The sequence below is a fragment of the Ovis aries genome, chromosome 1 (genome assembly GCF_016772045.2).
Source record: "Ovis aries strain OAR_USU_Benz2616 breed Rambouillet chromosome 1, ARS-UI_Ramb_v3.0, whole genome shotgun sequence".
In the NCBI taxonomy this organism is placed as follows: domain Eukaryota; kingdom Metazoa; phylum Chordata; class Mammalia; order Artiodactyla; family Bovidae; genus Ovis; species Ovis aries.
In genome coordinates, this window is record NC_056054.1 from 95,606,243 (window position 1) to 95,630,205 (window position 23,963).

A 23,963-nucleotide genomic window follows, 5' to 3' on the forward strand; every position below is an offset into this window, starting at 1 on the left:
AGAAACGAATCGCCAGTCTATGTTCAATACAGGATACAGGATGCTAGGCATTTTTAAATGAGTGCTCCAGGGACTCTGAGTCTCCCCACTTTGAGGACCACTGACACAAGATGGCAAGAAGAGGTTAGAAATCGGAAAGACTCACACCAAAGACCTTCCTGCAGAAACCTTCCCACACCCCCATCTGACACCATTCTCCCTGGCCCCACTCCTCGGCCCTTGTTCACATTTTCAACTAGGCTCCTTCTGCAGGTGTGCCTTTTAGGAGTGGTCTTGCACGTGTGTCCTTCATGTGCAATGGACCTGGAGCTTGGGCAGGGCTCTGATGATGGCTTCCTTCTTTTTGTATCCCTCACAGTATCTAAAGTCTGCTCTGAAATCACTTAAAGCAAATATTCCCTGTTCTGAATTTAGACAACAGCGGGTCTCCTCCCATTATCACAAGAAATCTGAAAATGAAATTACATAATCATTTTGCTTTAATGAATTCCATAATTACAAAGCACAGCCAATAAAAATGTGATTAAGCGTTCAACCTTAACAAGTTTTTGTTTATCAAATAGATTAAGATAAAAAATACAATGTTGCAGAGGGTATGGTTAAATCGGAACTGTTAGAAGGAATGGGAATTGGCACAAACTGTCTCGAATGCATTCTGACAATGTGTGTCAAGAGTCTTACAAAGATTTACATACTTTGATTCAGTAATTCTACTTCTTGAAATGTTCCATAAGGAAATAATCAGGGTCCTAACTATTGGTAGACTATTGGTAAATTTAGCAAAAGGGGGAGTGGTTAAATGAATTATTGAATAGAATAGCTTTTCATTAATATTATGTAGATATTGGATATGGTTTTAGAAAGAGGCTAATATAATATGTGAAAAAGCTATGATAGAAAGCATATTAAATTCCTATTTTTTAAAACAAGTATACATCTCTGAATGGGTGGAGTAGTCTACAGATACTTACTTACTACTATATGGGCTATGCTCTTTCTACGTTTCCCAAATTTTCTACAGTTAACATGTGTTACTTTTACAATAAAACAGCTAATAAATAAAATACACAATGTAAATGCTATACAGACTTTGTAACAGTGCCACCCCTCCATCCTCTTGCATAATTTTTCCAGCACACTGATTCTAGTATCTTCACCGCTCACATTACTTTCCAGCCCACTATTCTTCAAAGGCTTCCATACTGAAAGGATAAAGTTTTCACTCCTTAGCAGGGCACACCAAGCCCCTGATGACCTGGCCCTGACACACCTGTCCAGCCTCGTGCCTAGCTGCTGCTTTCACTTTCCCTCCTATCCTTCCAGGATACCCACTATATGGAGTTTGTTGATTATACTATGCTGTGTATATATCTGCCTGATTTTGCCTGGGCTGATATCCTGTGCCTAGAATTTCCCTTCCTCCTTCATTACTTCATAAATTCCCCATTCAGCTTTCTAGCCATTTTCCTAAAACCTTTCCTCCAAAACTTTAGAAAGATTTAGGCATTGCTCTCTGCACTCAATGTACTTTCAATAACTTCTTTGTTATCACATGGTAATAGAATTGCTCATTTCCATCTCCGTCTTTTGGGTTGAAGGGTGAAATTAATGTTGTGATGGGCACATGGTAAACAGCCAATAAAATACATGCTGAATGAAAGAATCAGCATACAAATCACACAGCCCTTCACTACCATCATGTGGGTTGTCCCTTGTATAAGGGCACCCTGCAACAGCCAGCGTGTCTGACATCCAGCCAGCCCTCCTCTCACCAAGCCAGGGTGCTCAGAAGCTGGGAAAGCACTTGGAGCCAGTTCACTAATTGAGAAAGTGACTGGTGTCAGGGGAAGGGCCTGATATGCCAGAGGCTCATTTCACAGATCCATTGCACAAACATTTATTGTGTCCTGCCAAAGTGTGAAAATCAGTGGCTTCGGTTTCCAAATGCGGCCCTGGGCATGTGCAAGACTATCCATCAGGAGCGTGAAAAAATTAGGACCTCTGATAACATTTGCCTTTATTTTTGTCCTTTTTAATCCTTTTTTTTTTTGAGAATGTTCTATGATATTTGTAATTCATATTCTTGTACATACTTCTCTCTCTGTATACACACACAACATACATGGAAAAAATGCTGTTTTTTGTTTTAACTGATGGGATATGTGATGAAAATAACTTGGGATTGCTAGCCTAGAGCACTGGGGTTTTAGTAATGAATAACACATGTCCTCTAATGCGTATGCCGTTCACTACGAACCGGGGGGAGACAGATAAAAACAAACAACCACAATACAATACAGCAAGATGAACTTTGCCTACAGGAATCCAAGGAGACTTCACAAAAGAGATGGCATTTGAACAGGGTTATTTGGCTGTGAAATGGGAACATCTAAGTGTAAACTCTACATAATTCTATTTGACGGGGTGCACTTGGTGAAGAAGGAGTGTAAACTGAATTAAGTGCAAGATGGCTGAAAAAGAATGAGCTAGCGCTGTGACGAAACTGGCTTCATCACCTACAGTGATGGGGATGTGTGTGCTTGCTCATGGAGCAAGGCAGATGTGGCTGGATACAGAAATTCTAGATTTACAGTCACTTCGTCACACCTGATCAAGTTCTACCCTGATTTTTTTATCTACTCAAAGGGTTCTAAGTTAATCCTAAGTTAATATCTGCCAATTCATATTTTTTATTTTTCCTGTATAATTGGTTTAATACATTTTACAACTTCGTGCAGAGGGGTCAGTACTCTAAGTGGGGAATGTCTTTAGCTCTGGGAATGATGCAAATGACTGACAAAGCCTACCTCAAATGTCTGAAGCCAAATGCATGCCCTCAGAAGCCTGTGTTTGGCACAGTCCTTTTAGAAACTTTAAGACCAGGGAGAAACACTTTCTCAGTAGGGACACTAGGGAAAACTCCCACAGCTGGCTCTTCTATTCAGATGAATTACTAAGCTGGTTAAATTTAACTGTTAGCTCCTCGACTGTAGAGACTATGTCTCAAAGAGCCTGAAGTAACGGGGTGAACTCTGAATTTGGAGTCTAGGTTCCAACATGGGGCTCTGACATTACCAGCTGTGGGCACAGGACAAATCTCTTAACCTCTCTGAAACTCTTGGCTCAGTTGCTACTGGAGAATAATAAAAGTTAAGTCAGCCTTACAACACTGTTGTGATCAAATCTGACATTCTGTGTGAAACTGTTTTATACTCTCAAAGGCATCTTCCAAATGTGAGTTGTTGTTATTATTGTTGTTAATAAGGTCCCAGTAAAAAGCACTGCCTGTTTGATAAAATGCCATGTTCCATAAAATATTGATTCAAAAAAGACTGACTGAATGAATGTGGAAGAGGTTTAGTTTCAACAAACTCACTCAGTGGTGATGCAGAAATTATTTCTGGGGACTTGCATCCTTACCCAAAGCCTGGGATCCTGTTAACTCCTTCCCCCACTGTCCCTACACAAGTGAAAATCCCCTCAAGGGTCCAGCCTTTATTTCTGATAAATAAATGCATGCCGCTAGGAAAATGGTATAATGGGTTAACATTCTGAAAAGGCAGCTTCATTTCATCTGAACCAAGGTTTTACGGACACTATGCCTGAACTCAGGCGTTGCGGGGGCTGTTTTTGGACAGGCAGGACTTCCAGCACCTCTTAAATCACATCACAGGGCAACTGCCCGCTCCACCTACACACAGGGCGGGCCTGCATACATAAAACAGGACTCTCAGACCTCTACGATCTGATGACTCATCCTTGTCTCTGCTTTCAGAAAGTACCATACACAGACTTTACCAGTCCAATACATTTTCCTTTGCTTGCTCCAAAAAGGGGAGAAAATGTGTGTGTGTATGTGTGTGAGTGTATGTATATGTCCCTCCAATGACTGAGGAATCCTGAAATGAACCTCTATAGGAAACCCCTGACAATGTTCTGTGGATGGTTTTGTACAGGGGATGGAAACAAGTTGGCAGGAAGAAGAATTCTTTCTGCATAATTCAAAGCAGACATTTTATGAGGGGAGAAGCAAATCAGAAATTTGCTGTCAGTCCTTGAAGTTTTAGTAGTTACAAAAAGTAATATATTAGCCCCTTGCATTAAATCCAGATAGGATCTATCCTTTTTCCCCCCTCTCAATAATATTCCTAAAATGAATCCTTGAGAATGTAATACAAGACTAGCTCCTCATAAATTAGTAGGACTCAGCAGTGGTGGCCTGTGACTAGGTTACATGTTATTAGACTTGCTCTGTTTCTCTGCCGCTCCAGCAATAAATGGAAGAATAATACTGTAAGACTTGAGAATAATGAAACTAATTATGCATTCCTATCTTCTTCAATATAATCTAATTAAATATTTCCCAATGAGTTAGTGAGCCCAGACTGAGTTTGTCTTTTTCATATAAAGACTTGATAAAGGCTTGCACAAATAATAATAAATTTGTTCATTTGGGAATGTTTGATGAAGCACACGGTACTCTGCAGGGTATTCTATTGGCCTTGCTCACGATAAGCACTCTGCTGCTCCTGCTGCTGCTGCTGCTGCTAAGTCACTTCAGTCGTGTTTGACTCTGTGCGACCCCAGAGATGGCAGCCCATCAGGCTCCCCCGTCCCTGGGATTCTCCAGGCAAGAACACTGGAGTGGGTTGCCATTTCCTTCTCCAACGCATGAAAGTGAAAAGTGAAAAGTGAAAGTGAAGTCGCTTAGTCGTGTCCGACTCCTAGCGACCCCATGGACTGCAGCCACCAGGCACCTCCGTCCATGGGATTTTCCAGGCAAGAGTACTGGAGTGGGTTGCCATTGCCTTCTCTGGATAAGCATTCTATAGATTTCAAATGGTAATGGGCATTGTTACCCAAATAAGAATGAAGTTGAAAGATGCAATTTTAAAGGACTAGATTTATTGAACGATTTCACCTTTTCTAGGAAAGAATTTTTGTAGGACTGGTTTTCTATTTTTCAAACCTTTAAACTTGTAATTATATATTTAAATATATTTTTGAAGCAATATAGAAATTATATTTTAGATAACTTCCATGATCAGGATACTTAATTGGTTTTGAGTGTTTTGGGGTTTTTTGGCCAGTCATGTTTGTGAAATAGAAGAATGGATGGATTTTAATGTATAAATAGCTATCTGAAATCCACTTATTTAAAATTAATACTCTTTGAGTTAATATGTGCATTTGCTTTTCAGTAAATATATATGAATTTCTATTAGTCTATTCTATCACCTTTAGTTTGGTATTTCTTCTTCCTTTCCTTGCTACCAAGGATCCAAGAGAGAGAATTTCAGAAATAGAGGTCACACTAAAAATATGTAGAAGCATGAAAATTGTTACCATACTTCAGTTCCAGCTACACATTCTCCACCTCTAAGGAATCAAGGCTGTCTGTATCTTTGGTGCATCTTTGACTATTTTGGTGACTGCTCTGCCCCTCCCTCTTTTGTCTTTCCAACATACTCTGTCTGGGGACCATTACCCTTTTGGCTGAAAGTGGTGAACAATAACTGAGGTCAGCCACAGGTCTCAATGAATAACAGATTCAGTTATAACCAGGGAATAAATCTATAACTTTTACATCAGACTTGCTACAAGGTATTAAAATGTCATGAAATAGCAAGAAACAAACATATTGTTTACAACATGACGGACTACCAGCTCTTGAGGGAAGAGACCAGGCCTAATCTGCCATTTATCCAGACTGTAATAGAAACTCTGTAAGTGTCTGCTGCATGAGGACTGAGCTGGGATGGGTATCTACCATAATCTTCAGTCATCTAGAGAGATGCAAAAGGAAGAAAACATGAAATGGGCTTAGAAGACCCTACGGTCTTATTTTTTCAAATTTTTCAGACCTATATTTATAGCAAGAAGAAATATTTACAACACAAACCACATACATACACACAGTTGCCACCAGCTAAATATCTGTGTAAACCACTAGGCTGTTATCCACAGTTAGAAAACCACTGTGTGGAATATGGAACCAAAAAAAAAAAAAAAAAAGAGGAAATGGAAGGGACCAAAACCTCTAGTACCCAGGAAATATTCCTGAACAACTGCTGTTGAAATGGTCCATTGTGTCCTATTTGTGCCTTCCAGTAACTCTCACTATCCTTCATTAATAAGTTGGTTTCTTCAGACCACAAACACCTCTTCAATACTATGCATCAGTACTGTGCTAGACAGGCAAAGATATAAAGAATGAAAAAGACTAAAAAAGCTGACTTCCTCTTTGACTTCTCCTCTATAACATCTCTCAGACACATAAAATTTACTCCAAACTGTACTTCCACACTTTCCCCAAACTTAGTCTTTTTCAATTTTTTATATTGAAGAATATATTTTTACTCAGCTTCTCAGTTCAGGACTTTAAAATCATCCTGACATCATCATCTCCTTCCTGCCTCCCATCTCAGGGACACCATCCGGCAGATTCTTCCTCCTTAATATAGTCTTGGCCCAGATGACTGAAGCGACTTAGCAGCAGCAGCAGCAGATGGTAAAGAATCTGCCTGCAATGCAGGAGACCTGGGTTCAAACCCTGAGTCAGGAAGATCCCCTGGAGACAAGAACCTATCAGTTCCTTCAGATCCAGCCTCTGCCCACTTCTCTATCACACTTTCTCTCTTTAATGAGATTCTAAGCACACTGGCTTTTCTTATTACTCTGAGAAGCTGACATTGTTCCCTTCCTGCCTCCAATTCTTTGCACATGCTGTTCCCTCAGCCTGAATAGTTTTCCCTGTCTCTTATCACTTGGCTCTTTTTCATCTTTATCTCCAAACACTCAGTTGAAAGTATTTTCCCATGTAATTCCTTCTGATGTAAAGCAAGTACTGCAACTTATGCTTGTGTATGTATTTGTTTGCTTATTTGATTTTTGCTTAATGTCTCCCTTCCCATTCAAAAGTAAACTCTCTGAGGGCAGGAAATTATATCTGTTTTGTACATTAACATAGACTCAACCATAGATTTGGTACATGATAGACCTTCAGATGGGCTTCCCTGCTGGCTCGGATGGTCAAGAATCTGCCTGCAATACAGGATATCCAGGTTTGATCCCTGGGTTGGGAAGATCCCCTGGAGAAGGGAATGGCTACCCACTCCAGTATTCTTGCCTGGAGAATTCCATGGACACAGGATCCTGGTAGGCTACGGTCCATGGGGGTGCAAAGAGTTGGACATGACTGAGCAAATAACACTACCACTACTAGAAATTCAAATATTTGTGCAATGCATAAAATAAAGCATTTTTTAAACCTTAGTTATCTCTTGATCATTTAGCCAAAGCTGTATCCCTGTGTACCACTGATTGAGTGGATAAATAAAATGTGGTAAATACATATACTGGAGTATTACTCAGCCTTAAAAAGGAAAGAAATTCACATTTGCTACAATATGGATGAACCTTGAAGACATAATGCTTAGTGAAACAAGCCAGTCCCTAAAGGCTAAAACAATCATACTATACGATTCTACCTATATGAGGTATCTAGAATTGTCTAATTTTTAGAAAAAGAAGATAGAATGATGATTATCAGGGGCTGGAGGTGGGAAGTGAGGAGCTGTTTACTGAATACAGAGTTTCAGTTTTATGAGATGAAAAAGTCATGAAGGTTTCCTTCACAGCAATGCAAATATACTTAATACTACTGAACTGTACACTTAGAAATAGTTAAGATGGTAAGTTTTATGTACTTTTTACCACAAAAAATTAAAAATCCCTGTTTATAGGTATTTCAATTCTTTCATGTTTTCTGGAATACAAAACTGCAACAATCACTGAAACTGAGAACAGAAATTAAAAATAATAATAACAGCTAACCCTTATTGGATCATTATTCTAGATCAAGCACTATGCTATTTTCTATTTCCTGTTTCATTTAATCATCATTACAGCTTTATGAGGTAGACAGCATTATCAACGCTGAGTTTACAAAGAGAAAACTGAAGTACAGCAGAGTTATGTAATTTGTCCAAGATTACATAGCTAGTGAGTAGCGGAATCTGCATATGAGCCCATGCAGTCTGGTTTGGATCAGTGCATCTAACTCCTGGGTACAGGTCTCATCAAACTAGTAAGAGACACTCTGGAGATGAATTTAAGCTCTCAGTAAATAGTTTGTTGTTGAGTCGCTAAGTTGTATCTAACTCTGCCATCCCATGGACCGCCACACATCAGGCTTCCCTGTCCTTCACTATCTCCTGAAGTTTGCTCAAACTCATGTCCATTGAGTCGGTGATGCCATCCAATCATCTCATCCTCTGCCGCCCCCTTCTCCTCCTGCCCTCAGTCTTTCCCAGAATCAGTCTTTCCCGACTCATTTTCTACTGACTCAGCCCTTTGCATCAGGTGACCAAAGTATTAGAGCTTCAGTTTCAGCAAATAGATCTTTTTTCTACACCTTCATCTCTGATTAATTTCCATCAAATTCTCTCATTTCCCATCTTTCCTTCTTTTTTCCAAGGAAAAGACTCAGTCACCTTAACCATATAAATCTTAATTGTAAGAATTAAAAGTTTCTCTTGATCCAAACATTTGAGCAGAAGCCACTCATCAACATGGCTCAAAATAACTAAAATTGTTCAGCACCTTTATTATCTGCTAATATATCTTCATTGTTTTCACCTGAGTAGTAGGAAAAGTAATAAACATAGAACTACTTAGAGGTTCATTCTCATTACGGACAGTAGCTTGTATTCAAGAAATGTGCAACCACAACCACAACTACCACTTGTAGAATCTAAACTAATTTCAATTTTTGTTTAAGACAAGCAGAAGGAACAAAAAGAAAGTGAAATCGCTCAGTCGTGTCCGACTCTTTGCGACCCCATGGACTGTAGCCCACCAGGCTTCTCTGTCAATGGAATTTTCCAAGCAAGAGTACTGGAGTGGGGTGCCATTTTCTTCTCCAGGGGATCTTCCCAACCCAGAGATCAAACTTGGGTCTCCTGTACTGCAGGCAGATGCTTTACCTTCTGAGCCACCAGGGAAGGAACAAAGGCTTCCAAATTAATGAGATACTTAACCTGCCTGAGCTTCACTTTCATCATTTTCTCATTATCTCCTGGCAAGCTGTTGAGAAGATTAGGTTAGGTAATAGATACTAAACACTCAGCACACAAAGCTTGGTACAAATTAAGTGTTCGATGGACAGTAACTATTATTACCATACATAAAAGGGGTTTACTGGCAGTCTTAGATCCAAGAATCGGATGAGATTGTCTTTATGATTCTTCTCCAGTATCCTTCCAATCATGGTAGGCATGTAGTGTAACATGCTGGAGAGGCTCCAAACCCACCCAAGCAAGGGCAATGACGGTCACTCTTTACCACTTGAACCTTGCTTTATTATTGTGGCTGCACCTCCACTAATATGTGTCCTGGAATCTGTGACTGGATTCCTGCCTTGCCCAGCAGTTCTCCCACTGACCAAGGTCCTAACCAGCACCTCAGTCCTCACACATGTGCATTTCGTGCTGATGGATGCCAGGGTCCTCAACTTTGGGCACCACTCTTCCCCAGTGACTATCTGCCTCCTTCTTGACTGCTGACTGCTTGCTACATGGGCTTGGCCAGCTGCCTCGGCCGCAGGGTGGAAAAGAGCTGGGGGCACGATTTGGATGTCTTTGCTTGAGTTGTGCTTTTTTTTTGAAAACAGAACTTCAGGTTTCTGACGTGAGAAGCAAACATATTTTCACCCCAGGAGCACTGACCTTCTGCTCCTCAGTTACCAGCTTGGCCTACCTTCTCTGCTGGACTGCTCTGGCCTCCAAAACGCAGAGGCTCAGAGTTGATAACCCATCTGACTGTTCTTCCCTATCCTAACAAAATTCTTTCAGTTGTAACTCTTCATAACTCTTTATAAACATTTCTAGTATTGTGATTTCTCCTCATTTTCCCTTCTTTGGGTGAGAAATGCCTCCAAAGCTCACATTTTGGCACAAGAATCCCTAGATTGTTTTTATAGTCCCAGCGTAGTACTTCTTTGTTACAGCTCAATATTCCTAAATTTTGTTCCAAGTCATTATTTTACATTTATAAATATCGGGTTGTATTAATTGGTTCCAGCTTTCAAAATGTTCCATCAGAGGTTATTTTCTGCTATTTTGATAGTGGTTTCTAAACCTTAAAGTGCCAAGGCCCCGATGTGGGCCGTGTTCTCTAAGCATCCCTGAAGGACTGATGTGGGACAGAAAAGATACGCAGACCCTGGGCCTCGCTGTGCTCTTTGAAGACTATACTGGCCATAATAGCTTCAAAGAATTTCAACAAGTTCCTAAGACATGACCTTGGCTTTCCGAAAACCACGTTGGCCAGGCTTGTCTTAATCAAGCTGTGCTTTTCTAAGCATCCTTTTACTTGATCTCCTGCAGCAGTTTTTAATACTTTCCCTACAAGTGAAGTTAAACTAACTGGCCTGTAATTTCCTGGTGTGTCCCTAAGCTCTATGAAATAACGGCATTAGGTTGGCTACCTTCCAATTCTTCCTGAATTTTTTAGTTTTGTTTTAAAACACAGGATTGAAAAGGCCAGAGAATGCTTCCTGTCTCGCTTTCCCTTCGTTCCTTCCATGACATACTGCTCTCTCTGTTCCCAGTAGATCTGCCATTTTAATAACTTCAAACCTCTTAAATGTGTTCACATATTATTTGTTCCTATCTCTGAAGCATGAGTTTTCCATTTTTCATTTTGACAAGGGCCACCCCCCAAAACAAGGGCTTACAATTCTATCGAATAGACTTAATTCGAGGCACTGTTTAAGGAATGAGTTTCACATTAGGAATCTGGAAAAGGGTGGCAACTAGATAATAATTAAGCCTCTGTTCTTACTTGTGAGTTATTATGATTACATGTTGGGGAAAAAATTGAGAAATATGTCTACACACCCAGGAGTAGGGGCTAAAAAATGGAACTATTACCTCTGGGGGTTCTAATCCAATGTACTAGAAAAAAAAGTGTCTTTAAAAAACGTGGTGAAACTAATTAGATCTGAAGGTATAAACATTTGCATCCTATACTTGTTTAAACTGCATTTGGTTGATAACTCATATCTAATACAAAAGTCTTTCCACATTTAATGATCTCCCAAAATTATTTCCTAATGGAAAAGCCCATCTTAAGATACCCTGATAAAAGGTTTTGTTTTTTTACTGATGGGGTAAAGAGGAAAATTAATAATTATTTATATTTGTAAAATTGCAATGTATTACATGAAGTTTAGGATTGTCCCTGTTTGCTATTATATAGAATTTACTATTCTTTGAAGTGAACCATAAATGAGGATATAAAAACCTTTATTCTTTACGGATGACTTTGTTTCAGCAGACTGTTGGGATTTTGTTTGTATAGTGACCCGATTTGTCTTTTCTGAATAAGTCAGAGACAGGCACATAAACCACAGTCTGTGTGTGGACAGAGTCTCACTTCCAATAGTGAGGTACAGTAGTCACCATTATGAAATAAGAACTATGGAGTGCAATACAAAACTTTTAAGACAGCTGACCCTGATTTCAGATAAGTTGGGTAAATGATCCCTTTGCCCAGTTGGTGCTTTTTTCTTTCTAATTTATCAAAGCCACAATGTCAAAGTCTGAAAATTTTACATCTAAGAGAGTTTCAGAAAAACATCTATTTCTGCTTTACTGACTATGCCAAAGCCTTTGACTGTGTGGATCAAAATAACCTGTGGAAAATTCTGAAGGAGATGGGAATACCAGACCACCTGATCTGCCTCTTGAGAAACCTGTATGCAGGGGAAGCAACAGTTAGAACTGGACATGGAACACCACACTGGTTCCAAATAGGAAAAGGAGTTCGTCAAGGCCTGTATATTGTCATCCTCCTTATTTAACTTATATGCAGAGTATATCCTGAGAAACACTGGGCTGGAAAAAGCACAAGCTGGAATCAAGATTGCTGGAAGAAATATCAATAACCTCAGATATGCAGGGATATGCAGGGAGAAGGCAATGGCAACCTAGTACTCTTGCCTGGAAAATCCCATGGACAGAGGAGCCTGGTAGGCTGCAGTCCATGGGGTCATGAAAAGTCGGACACGACTGAGCGACTTCACTTTCACTTTTCACTTTCATGCATTGGAGAAGGAAATGGCAAACCACTCCAGTGTTCTTGCCTGGAGAATCCCAAGGATGGTGGAGTCTGGTGGGCTGCCATCTACGAGGTCACACAGAGTCAGACACAACTGAAGCAATTTAGCAGCAGCAGCAGCAGATATGCAGATGACACCACCCTTATAGCAGAAAGTGAAGAGGAACTAAAGAGCTTCTCGATGAAAGTGAAAGAGGAGAGTGAAAAAGTTGGCTTAAAGCTGAATGAACATTCAGAAAACTAAGATCATGGCATCCGGTCCCATCACTTCATGGCAAATAGATGGAGAAACAGTGGAAACAGTGGCTGACTTTAATTTTGGGGGCTCTAAAATCACTGCAGATGGTGATTGCAGCCATGAAATTAAAAGATGTTTACTCCTTGGAAGAAAAGTTATGACCAACCTAGATAGCATAAAAGCAGAGACATTTCCTTATCCACAAAGGTCCGTCCAGTCAAGGATATGGTTTTTCCAGTAGTCATGTATCGTTGTGAGAGTTGGACTATAAAGAAAGCTGAGAGCGGAAGAATTGATGCTTTTGAACTGTGGTGTTGGAGAAGACTCTTGCAAATCCCTTGGACTGCGAGGAGATCCAACCAGTCCATCTTAAAGGATATCAGTCCTGGATGTTCATTGGAAGGACTGATGTTGAAGCTGAAACTACAATACTTTAGCCACCTGATGCAAAGAGCTGACTCATTTGAAAAGACCCTGATGCTGGGAAAGATTGAGGGTGAGAAAGAAAGGAGGAGGAGAAGGGGACGACAGGATGAGACGGTTGGAGGGCATCACCGACTCAATGTACATGGGTTTAGGTGGACTCTAGAAGTTGGTGATGGACAGGGAGGCCTGGTGTGCTGTGGTTCATGGGGTTGCAAAGAGTCAGACACGACTGAGTGACTGAACTGAACTGAACTTATAAATGCTCAGATACCATCGTGTATCAGATTTACTCACAAATGGGAGAATTTTTGCACGCATCATACACACAGAGCTCTCTCATAGATAACATTTCAGTTGGCTTTGAATGTCCATCAATATTTTCCTTTTGGTTTTTGTCAGAGCTGAGTCTGGCCAATGAACAGGTCAGATTCTCTCTGTGGACCATGAATGAGTGAGTGAGTGAAAGTCACTAAGTCGTGCCTGACTGTTTGCAACCCCACAGACTCTAGCCTCCCAGGCTCCTCTGTCCACGGAATTCTCCAAGCAGAATACTGGAGTGGGTAGCCATTCCCTTCTCCAGGGGATCTTTCCAACAAGGGATTGACTCTGGGTCTCTTGCATTGCAGGCAGATTGCTGACCACCTGGGCGACCAGGGAAGTCCAGTATGTGGACCATGAAGCACACACAGAAATATTTGTGCACATTTAAAGAATAAACTTAAATGCAGGCATGAATATTAAAGATTTTTTAATAGATTTTTTCCCCCAGTATTTTAGATAGTTTCACATAAAATCCCACCTTTAGGATTTTAAAGTTGTAATTAAGATATGTACTGGGTGTACCTTTCCTAATTTGTGCACATGGCACCATGTAAGGACAAATTTAGTACATATGCAGCCTGTCTTCTCTTCCCTTCCTGTTCCTTTGCTTGAGCTGTTTGTTCCCTTTACATAGAATGTCCCCACATTTGAAAGTCAGGACCTATCTCTATCCAAGGGTGGACAGTTTTGATCCCAGTGAAAGAAGACTGGGTATGTGGCAAAGTGGAAAAATCAGAGGCTATGTTTTTAACTATGATAAATTCATTAAATCCAATTTTCTAAAATTTTTTAATTATTAAAATTCCTGCCTTCTCTATGCTTCCATTGCCCTCTGTGTAAGAATGGGGATATATATGCATGTATATGTATATATATATATAGCATATAATTTTAATTATAGTATGGGTCAATTGGGACAATATATTTAAAAGATCAAAATTGTCAGCTCCACTTCCTTTCCAACGCCACCTTCTCTGCAAGGCTCCTCTAGCTCTCACCACCTAGGCTAACCTAACTTCATCTTCCTTAAAATGCCCAGAACACTCCATTTCTCCTTCACAGACTTCACTGACAATTTTCTGCACTGTGTTATACAATTTAACAAACACATATTGAATACCTACTCTGTGTCAGGCATGTCTATTTTCTTTTCTTTTTTCCCCCCTAACTAATCCTTAAACTTCTTGAGGTTAGGATCGTTATACTATTCATATTCCACTCCTTCCACTGTCTACATAGTCTGACACCTAGTGCCTGAGCAAGAATGTATTTATTGTTTGGCATTTAGTAAAACTGGTCACTAATAATGCAAGAAATGTCTGTATATCCATTCTCATGTGTGTACACATCTTCATATAGAATTACCTGGTGGAAATTACATGTAATGCCAGTATATGGGATCATAACCATCTTCATCCTCATGAGGAAATACTACCACCGCCACTACTAGAATGGTGAAGTGATAGCTAACATTCCGGAGACCATATACAAAGGGGCAAATTCTCTTTCCATTCCCACATGGGTCTTTGGAGTAGTTCCTTCCAGAGCAAAACTAGTTTCCCTAAAGAGACGCGGAAAGCACACAGACCGCTATGTCTCTGTGGAGTCGCATTAGCGGAAACCTAAGCACGTTTTCAAAGAATGATAATTTATAAATAAAGACTATCTCAAAAACACAGTACGGTGGCTAGATGAAATTCTAAAGTTTCAGGGGGAAATTACATAATTTCAAAATGAGGCTGTGTGTACATAGCACCAAGCCATCCAAATGAAAGCCTGAGCAAATCACTGTGGAATGCGGTCTTTGCTGGCCCAGACATTTCAAGTCGTTATTGGAAATATGTAATGTGGTTCTGACACTCTTTTACTACTCATGGATCAACTGCACTGGAGTGAAGTTTCACTTGAATTCTCTGCTCCTAATCGACCGCAGGTTGGGAAACCAGAAAGCCAAACAGGTTAGAATTGTGTTTAAAGTAAGAACGAAGAGGCTCTGATTTAAGGCTGATGAGAGTATCCTACAAATAGAAGTCAGTGTCAGTACATAGCCTTTATATTATATATTTTGAGTTCTCCCTCCTCCCTCCTCCCTCTATGAATTTCCCATGTAACAGAAGCAATTTTGTTGGATTATCTTTTCTTCCCCCACCGCAGAGTTTCCTTTGAGAAGAAAAATAAAAGACTTCCTAAACAGGCTCTTGAGGAATTCAGCTGCGGCCACTGTCCTAGTTGCTCCCGACCGTGAAAGCTTTTAAGCAGAAGTGGAGCTAAGAGCAGACCGTCTGCATGCCTGGACGGTCCAGAGGTCCTCAAAGAGTTTGGCTCTGGGCCTCCTTCAGGGCCACCACGCCTGACTGCCTTGAGACCCTCAGTAGGCACCGGTTGTACCATTTCACTTCTCTTGGGAAGAGGGGCCAAAACAGGCCCTAAGTGTGGAGGGACTGCGGTTGGAGACGTGCCCTCTTTTCCGGGTGTGCATGCTGGCCTTGGCTGATGCTACCCAGGAGCCCGCATTTGTTCATGTGTCTGATCCACTTTGGCTACAGTGACTGACATTAATGCAGGTCTGGTGCACCCCAGGCCCATCTCTGTGGTGCTCATCCTGCCTCCCTTTTTCTTCTGAAACCATTCAGAAGAGCGTCTGTGAGCCGGTGTGGGAAGCTTGTTGCCCAAATGCTCCCCTGGAAGAATGTGGGGGAGCCAGATGTGAGATGGACCTCCTCCGAGTGAAGGCTCCTCAGAGTCGCAGCACAGATTGGAGATGAATGGCTTTCTAATTGAACTCTGGGTCTGTAACATCGGGCTATCCCACATCCAAGTCAAGATGCCTGTCCACATCAGATGTAAAAACTGGCCCGTTATCATCCCTGATTTTCTCTGAGCATCTTTGAAGAAGAAAGAGTCCTTTGGGTGGGAGAGGGAGGAGGGGCTAATTGATCCCAGGTCTGAGAATTGGATGTGGATTTCTATGGCTACTTCAGAAGAAAACTTGCAATATTTTAAATCCAGGTATCACGTAATGTTTCAACTTGGGCACACACATGTGGGACATCCTAACAAAAGATAGAAGGCACGTTCTCTGACCTTAACAGTGCAGAATGAGTTTTCCATGACAGCAGGGATAGTGCAGCAAGAGTTAATGCTACAAAATCCACAGTATTGGCAGTCGTAAATAAATCCAGGGGAGCTCGTTCAGATAGTACGCAGGCAACACTACAGAGCCTATTATGAAACCATCCAAGAACCGAGACACATAAAAACTTTTATTAGTCATCACTGAAATAAAGTGCAAACAAGTTTGTTTTGAAAGATCCCAAAATCTTTATGCTTTTGGTCTGCAGAGTCATAAAAATAGTGCCTGACAAATTTTAAGCGATATTCTAATTAATTGTTGGATTTTTATAGTTTCTTGTAAGTTGGATATTAACAAGGCAGGGTAAGAGGAAAGCCCCTGTACTGAGGCTGAGTTCTAAGTACTTTGTACAAACCCACTGGCCAGCCAGGACAGATTTTTGCATCTGCTAGGAGCGGAATGAATCACTAATCTGAAGATCATTGTTATTTTCACACTGATTAAAGTAGAATGTGAAGTGTACACCGAGTTCACAGACAGATGGAAAACTATTCCAGTTGTTTCTCTGTCATGCGCAGGAAGCACTTTCTGGGGCATTTTTACATTGTTTCTTCGGTGAAACTAACACTTTGTAATACACCAATAACACGACCCCCTTTAATACCATCACACACTCAGTAATTACCATAAAAAAGTTTGACCCAACACTTTTATATATACACATTTCTGATTTATAGTCTTCAACTGGACACAGTGATAGTATAGACAATGTGGGACAACTTTTTTTCCTAAAGGGAGATTTTGTTAAAAGGGAAATGGATTTTTTTACATGCCCATCATTAGGAACAAACAGCCCCAACAATGAGAGGGGATTTGCTTTCAAAATATGAATTAATTTTTTAAAAAAGTGACTATAAAATTATTACGTCAATTCTTGCTTTTTTTAAAAAAAATTACAAAATTCTCTTCAATCAATGCATTTACCTACCTCAGAATATAAGGGAGCATTACCACCTAGAGGTTTCTTTGCCTTTTTAGATGTACTTCCAAAAACTGCACTTGATCCATTGACCTGTAAGAAAATTCATTCATAAGGAAAAAGAAGGGCTTACTTAAAGAATACTTAGATAGGTAGATGTTCCTTTCAAGTACCTAGGTGATTTGAGAGATTGGGGAAGAGACAGTCAGTTAGTTCAAATATTTATAGCCACTGTGGTAAACCATTAGTAATTGTAGGAGGATGTGCCATCTGACAGAACTTCTCTGTGTTATCATTTTCCTTCAACCTCTGACAGCTAGGAGTCTTCGGAGGCTTCGTTTTTCCAGTTAGCTATGGCCTTTCTTGGAACATTAAATAGTTTTGTCTTTTATTGCTGTTGAGACCTTTATTAAATAATTCCTCACAAAACCTAGCATGGAGCCTAGTATGACCTCAGACATTTTTGTTGAATGAATGGATGCTGAAAGGGCAGCGTTTACGGACAAAAAAAACAACCCCTTCCAGATTAGATCTTTCCAAATTTATTCTAGCTAAGTGTTTCAGCGAAGTCATGCACCCAGACTTACCAAACCGCCCAAGAATGTGTTAGTTTTATTGATTTCGTTACTTTATTATTTTAAGAAAGATGTCTCCAACGGGCGTCGGGGTGAGACGGGACAGGTACCTGCTGGACGATGTCTTGCCAGGAGACCATACTGAAGAGTCTGCGCTGAGGAACTTGGACAGCGAGGGTGAGAGCGTGAATGAGAACCTCGTCCTCGATCCGGTTTCCAACGACAAAAGCGATGGAGCCTTTCCAGTCGTTCTGTGACAAAATCAGAAGGAATCAGGTTCTAAGTACTTCTGGAGAGGTAATTTTGTGTCAGAGGCTTCCACTGACAAACAGGGTTAACAGTCCTAGAAACCTTACTTTAAAGACAGGCTGACATTACAGTGTATGTGGGTTTTTGATTCAAGCAGCCACAAGGCGGCAGTATTGTGCCAAATTTCATGCAACTTGCCCCAAAAGCAATATCCCTGAGAAACGAGATCTATATTTTAAGGAAGACAATTTTTAATTTTTTAAATGACACATTTTCACTATAATGCTGTGCAATAATACTTTGGTACTGGAAAGCAATAGTTCATCTGGCTGTTACATATGTGCACGAAGGTACAATTTCCAAGGCAGGAATCTTTGTTTTGTTCCCTGATACATCTTAAGACTCTAAACACTGGTAGGAAAATAGGAGGAACTTGATAAATATTTTTTGATTGTTCGGTAATATTGAATGAGTTGCCAAATAGGCTTTTTTTACATGAGGTAAAATTCAATCCCAGAGTTTTTGATGTAAAATATTTTTCACTATTCACCCTCCATGGATCTAGTTTTTGTAAAGCACAGAACTAGAACACATATTCTCCTCTTAATGTAAACACAACACTCTCATTGCTAATTCACATGTGAGTTCTTTTCACTCACAAGAAACAGGGTGCAGTTTTAAACTTGAACATGAAATGTTTCATCAAATAAAAAAATAAGTTACTAAAAAACAATATATTTATTCGGTAATCCCTTTCTATTATAATTTTGTTGGGAAGAAGCAATTCTCTGGAGGAAATGAGGAATGGAATTGACTGACTTTCCCATGATGCGATGCTAAGGAAGGCCAAACTCATGCAAATCAGGTCTATTGCTGCTGAACACTCACTACCTTGGAGAGAAGGACGAAGCAAACGTGATACATTCATCAGGAAAGGGAGACAATAATAAGGGAGGACACCCTGGCCCTGCGACCTCTTTAGACCTTAGTTTCTCCATTTATAAAATAAGGGGGTTGGACAGAGGCGTATATAAGATTTCCTCTAGCTCCATTCCAGAGATCTGATAAAAATAGAGTAAAATTCACCCTTGGTAAATTCCAGAATATTGTCTAAGAAGATCTGGAAAGATTTTACAGAAACTTAATGAAACACATAATTTTCCATGGTTCTCTGGGTTTCTGTCCAAATCATGTGTCAAGATAATGATAGAACTAGAGTATGGATGGGAGAAAAGACAAATTCTTCTTTACCATCAAAGAGTGACTATTGTTAAATGTCTCTTCTCTGCATGGAAACTCACTAACCCTTACCACATAACAAAACCCACACAATTTTCAATGTTGTCACCAAGACAAATAACACACATAAAAGCACAGAAATGTCTATTTAATCTACAAAGTGTGTACTTGTACATGTACAAGCATGCATGTAGGTGTGGCTCTGCGTTTCCTTCTGTTACACTGGATTTCAAGTCTTTTTTTGTTGACTGATTCACCATAGGAAGACTGAGCATCTGTTTTTCAAGTAGCCTGATTCTGAAAAGCAAGTGTGATATTTATAACTGGAAAAAAACTCCATAATCACCAAACGACCTTTCTCCACATTGGATGACTTTTCTTTCCGCTTGTCTGCTCCCTTAGACAAAACTGCAATGACAATCATCATTCAAGAAGAAAAATCTTTCCTTCCTTAGTAAAGCAGATGAAGTTCCTGAATAGGCAATGACTTGATGTTCCTATTAGCTATAGTTTCTACACTGAAGATTTTAATGGCTGCATTTACCCGCTTATCCCACACCCTCTTACAGATTTCTTAGCCAATTTTCAAAAGCTAATGATGACGAGAAATGGCTGCCTCTTAGCTCTTTGGGGACAATTCACAAAGAGGGCATCGTAATCCACCATCTACCCATTAGTGTCTGGCATTCGAGACAAGTGTTGACTATTTCAGATCAGGAAAAAAAAAAAGGTGAGGGAAAGAGGAGGAGGTAGGAGGTAACAATTATTGAAATCTGCCATGTGTCAGGCATATGTTATCTCATTGAATCCTTAAGTAATCCCTTTAAATAGGGGCACTAATACTTTATAGATGGAAAAACAGAGGCCCAACGAAGTTAAACAGCTTGTTTCAAGGTCATTTTGGCAGAACTTCATGGAGACCACATACATGGCTCACAATTTTGTGATTATTTCAGAACAGTTTTGAGAGCAAGCCTTTAGGTTCAGAGCGCCTTTCCATAATCCTTAAATTGCACCTAATGGCTATTTTGGCCACAGTATACCTAATAGAGGAAGATTTATATCACATGTTAAAGTATATAGAGGTTTCAAAATAGATGATGTATTAAAACTTTAAAATGTCTAAGATTACTTTTTTTTTTTTAATCAAGGACTATTTTACAAAGGCTAAAAGAGTTTGAGGAAATTTCCCAAGCTTGTCTCTCTCTCAAAGCCCATTGTTCTTGTTGCTTTGCACTGCAGGAGTGCATCTTGACACAAAATCTTTTCCTCTGATTATTGGCGAGGTACTGAAACTCCTGGAGTCCCAGTGATCACCCTCTGACAGACTGCCTGCACTAGAGCAGGAGGAGATTTGTTCGCGTTCAGAATTCTCTACAAGGTCCGTCAGGAGCTAGGCCATGTGTCTCCACTGGAAGGGGTCTCAAGAGTGCAATTAAGATCTACTTTCTGCACTCTCAAGCCCACCAAACACCTACTCTAAAAATTGGGTCTATTTGGCAAAATAGGACCGACACAGGACTTTGTTGGAATCATGGATTAGTGTCTAATTACATCGCCAGAACCCAGGGAAGCATGAAATGGACTGATCAGTCAGTAATAACCCAAAGATCGCCTGCCCAGAAGGATGCGCTCACTGGCATTCTGCAGTAGGGGGCAGCGAGATGCCAGGAAACACACAATACTCTCATCACAGAGAGCAATCATTTCCAACTGTGTCTAATTAGGGAGACTCCTTAACTAAATGATGCTCGACAAATATAATTTTTGAACTTTTTTTCTTCGTATTTCAGGACAATGGTAGATTTCAAATCTCTCCTATCTGGCTGCAGTATTAAAAACAGGAAATCAATTTGGGGAAAAAAAAAATTCAACCCAATTTAAATTTGGCAAAATACAGTTAAAATGCCCCCTTCCACCGGTATCCCACCCTAACGCGCAGCTAAACACAGTCCTTAAATTTGAGTTCACAGGGCAGCAAGCGAAGTGAGCACAGAGAAAACGAGAGTTGACCAGTGAGGACAAATGAAAGTGCAACACACAGAACCTGGTTCATCACACTCCTGAGTCCTGCAGGGCCCCTACCTGTGTGTGAATTTGATTAAGACAGTTCAAGAAGCTTGGGTGTAATTAGCAGCATGAGCCTAGAGAAAGAAACCATTACTCATCTTCGGGAAACTGCACTAGATGTATCCAACAGTGAGGGAAGAGGGTTTCAGTCTGGCACATCTCAAACACCTTAGGAAATAAAATCAGCTTTCCATTGCCGACAGACATCTACTGCACATGCTTATTGCCAAGTCTTGCCCTCGAGTAGTTATTGATAAAGTCGTACCCAGGGTGGAATGAAGTCATGAATGGACACAATCCATTACCTTCTATTTACTTTATCAGCCTCACCTAATTTGAAGCCTGGCAGGAGGGTGTCCTAACCCAAACACATTCCCGACGCCTACGGCAAGAAAGTACTCAAGCAAATGCAGAGAATCTGGCTGCTCACATAAACCCACTGTCCCAGAGACACATGGTAGATTCATAACAAATTCTTTCATACACTGAATTTCTCCAACTTTTACTTAGGCATTCCTATATTCTAATATAATTACCAAAACCCTTTCAAATGTAAGTGAAAAGTAGTACAGTGTAGGGCACTTAATTCAATATGCTATGATGAACCATAATGGAGACGAATATGTAGAAAGAATATATATATATATAATGTATACTATATATACATATATGTAAAACTGAATCACTTTGCTGTATAGAAGAAAGTAACACAATGTTATAAATCAAATATATGTCAATAAAATAAATTGAAAAAAATAAGTGAAAAGTAGCTTTTCCATGATGAGAGTGAGATTTCTTCCTTCGGTTAGCGCACTTGAGTGGCTGGAACAGGGAATGGCAAGGACAGATACGCACGTGCTCGCTTCTGCTTCCTTGGCTACCGTGTCAGGGGATCTGCTGCCCTGGATGATCGGGCTGAGATTCCCACAGTCCTCTACCCAGAACTGATTGGAACCTGTGGAGCTCTATGAAGCAAAAAGCCCTATGAAGCCCCAAATAAAATCAATGCAACATCGAAAAAGTCAGGTTTTTGTTGAGAGTTATTTAACACTGTGCAGATATGCAAACCTGTACTTTATGTCAATACTCTGCTGAAAGGATAACCTTTTTGTTAAGTAGATTTACTGCCTAATGGACAGGGATTTGTGAATGTCTTTCTCATACAGGGTTTTTCCTTCAAAAGGAGTCTTGGATCTCCATCAGCAAAGGAGTGTTAGTATGGGCTGTTGGCCAGAAGAAGAAATATTTTTATTACATTGAACTGGCTGCTATAATCGTATTTGTTAAAAGGGGATCCTAACGGTAAAACGAGTTGGAAATATAAGTTAAAAATTGGGTACATACTGTTATGTAACAAACAAGAACAATACAAAGGACCAGGATGCAGTTTGACTGTCTTTACTAAATAAGTTCGCTTCCCTGGTGGCTCAGATGGTAAAGAATCCGCCTGCAATGCAGGAAGCCTGGGTTCGATCCCTGGGTTGGGAAGATCCCCTGGAGGAGGGCAGGGTAACCCACTCCAGTAATCTTGCCTGGAGAATCCCCATGGACAGAGGTGCCTGGTGGGCTATAGTCCACTGGGTCGCAAAGAGTTGGACACAATTGGGTGACTAAGCACAACACGGCACATGGATGCTTCTTTAATTATGGGTTTCTCACAGTTTATTATAAAGGCTACAGTTTGGCATAGCATCACCATGCTGTTATACGTGTTCCTTATTTAGGAATTATTTCACAGAACTGTCACATTTTCTCAAGGAGATTGTAAGCCCTTTAGATTGGAAAAACTGTTTTATGTGCTTTTGCAGCTCACAGTGCCCAGCGGTGAATACACAACAGAGCAGGGTGCTCTCTATGTAAATATCTGTTAATCAACAGAGAAGATGCTCTAGAAAGAAATCTGACCCTGGGAATCATAAAGCCCTAGAATGTCAGGACTGAGCAGGACCTACAGTCCTTAGCCTTGAAGTCCTTTGGGAGGAAAACAGACTGGATCTGATCGAACATGGTTCATATCAGGGGTCAGTAACAAGGGTGTGGGAAGCTAAACCCTGCTAAGCCATCCCTCTGCTAAGACCTGTTTCCTGGGAGTGACTCGGACCAGTATGCAGGGTGGCAGCTAGGGGAAGGACGCAGCTCTTCCTGAGAGGAGGGAAAAGCCAGAGGATCACATACACATACGTGCACTGAAAAACTACTCCTCCCACCTCTGTCCTTCTTCCTGCTTTCTCCCATCTCCCATCAAAGGGGCCATTGGTGGGCAGTTCCCTCTTCCCTTTCACCTGTTGCCTACAGGCTGCAAATTCTATGATTCCCTTTTCTTTAAAGATGCCTTTGACATTCTTAGGAGCTTGATATTATGGTGGAAGGTATCAGAGTAGGGTGGGGAGAGAAGGAACCACACATAAAATGAGTTACTAGGTCCAGAACATACACCTGAGCCTTGTCTCCTGCAGCAGCACCACCCTCTCTGAACACCCTAATTTTCTGACTTTGTCCAGGAGTGTTGCCATTGTTGTCGTTGTTGTTCAGTTGCTCAGTCGTGTCCCGCTCTCTGAGACTCCGTGGACTGCAACACACCAGGTTTTTCTGCCCTTCACCATCTCTGGGACCTTGCTCAAATTCATGTCCATTGAGTCAGGGGTGCCATCTAACCATCCTGTCCTCTGT

General features: G+C 40.6%; 1 protein-coding gene across 4 annotated transcripts in view; it reads right to left on the minus strand.

Moving 5' to 3' along the window:
• Positions 1–23,963, minus strand: part of SPAG17 (sperm associated antigen 17) — a 259,499-nt gene that overhangs the window by 204,328 nt on the left and 31,208 nt on the right. For all 4 annotated transcript variants that reach the window (XM_060401722.1, XM_060401717.1, XM_004002384.5 and 1 more), the window contains exons 2-3: positions 17,846–17,986; positions 17,170–17,253 (exon numbers count right to left, since the gene is read on the minus strand). In XM_060401722.1, the coding sequence (XP_060257705.1) occupies positions 17,170–17,253; positions 17,846–17,986 (225 nt within the window). The remainder of the gene's footprint in view (positions 1–17,169; positions 17,254–17,845; positions 17,987–23,963) is intronic.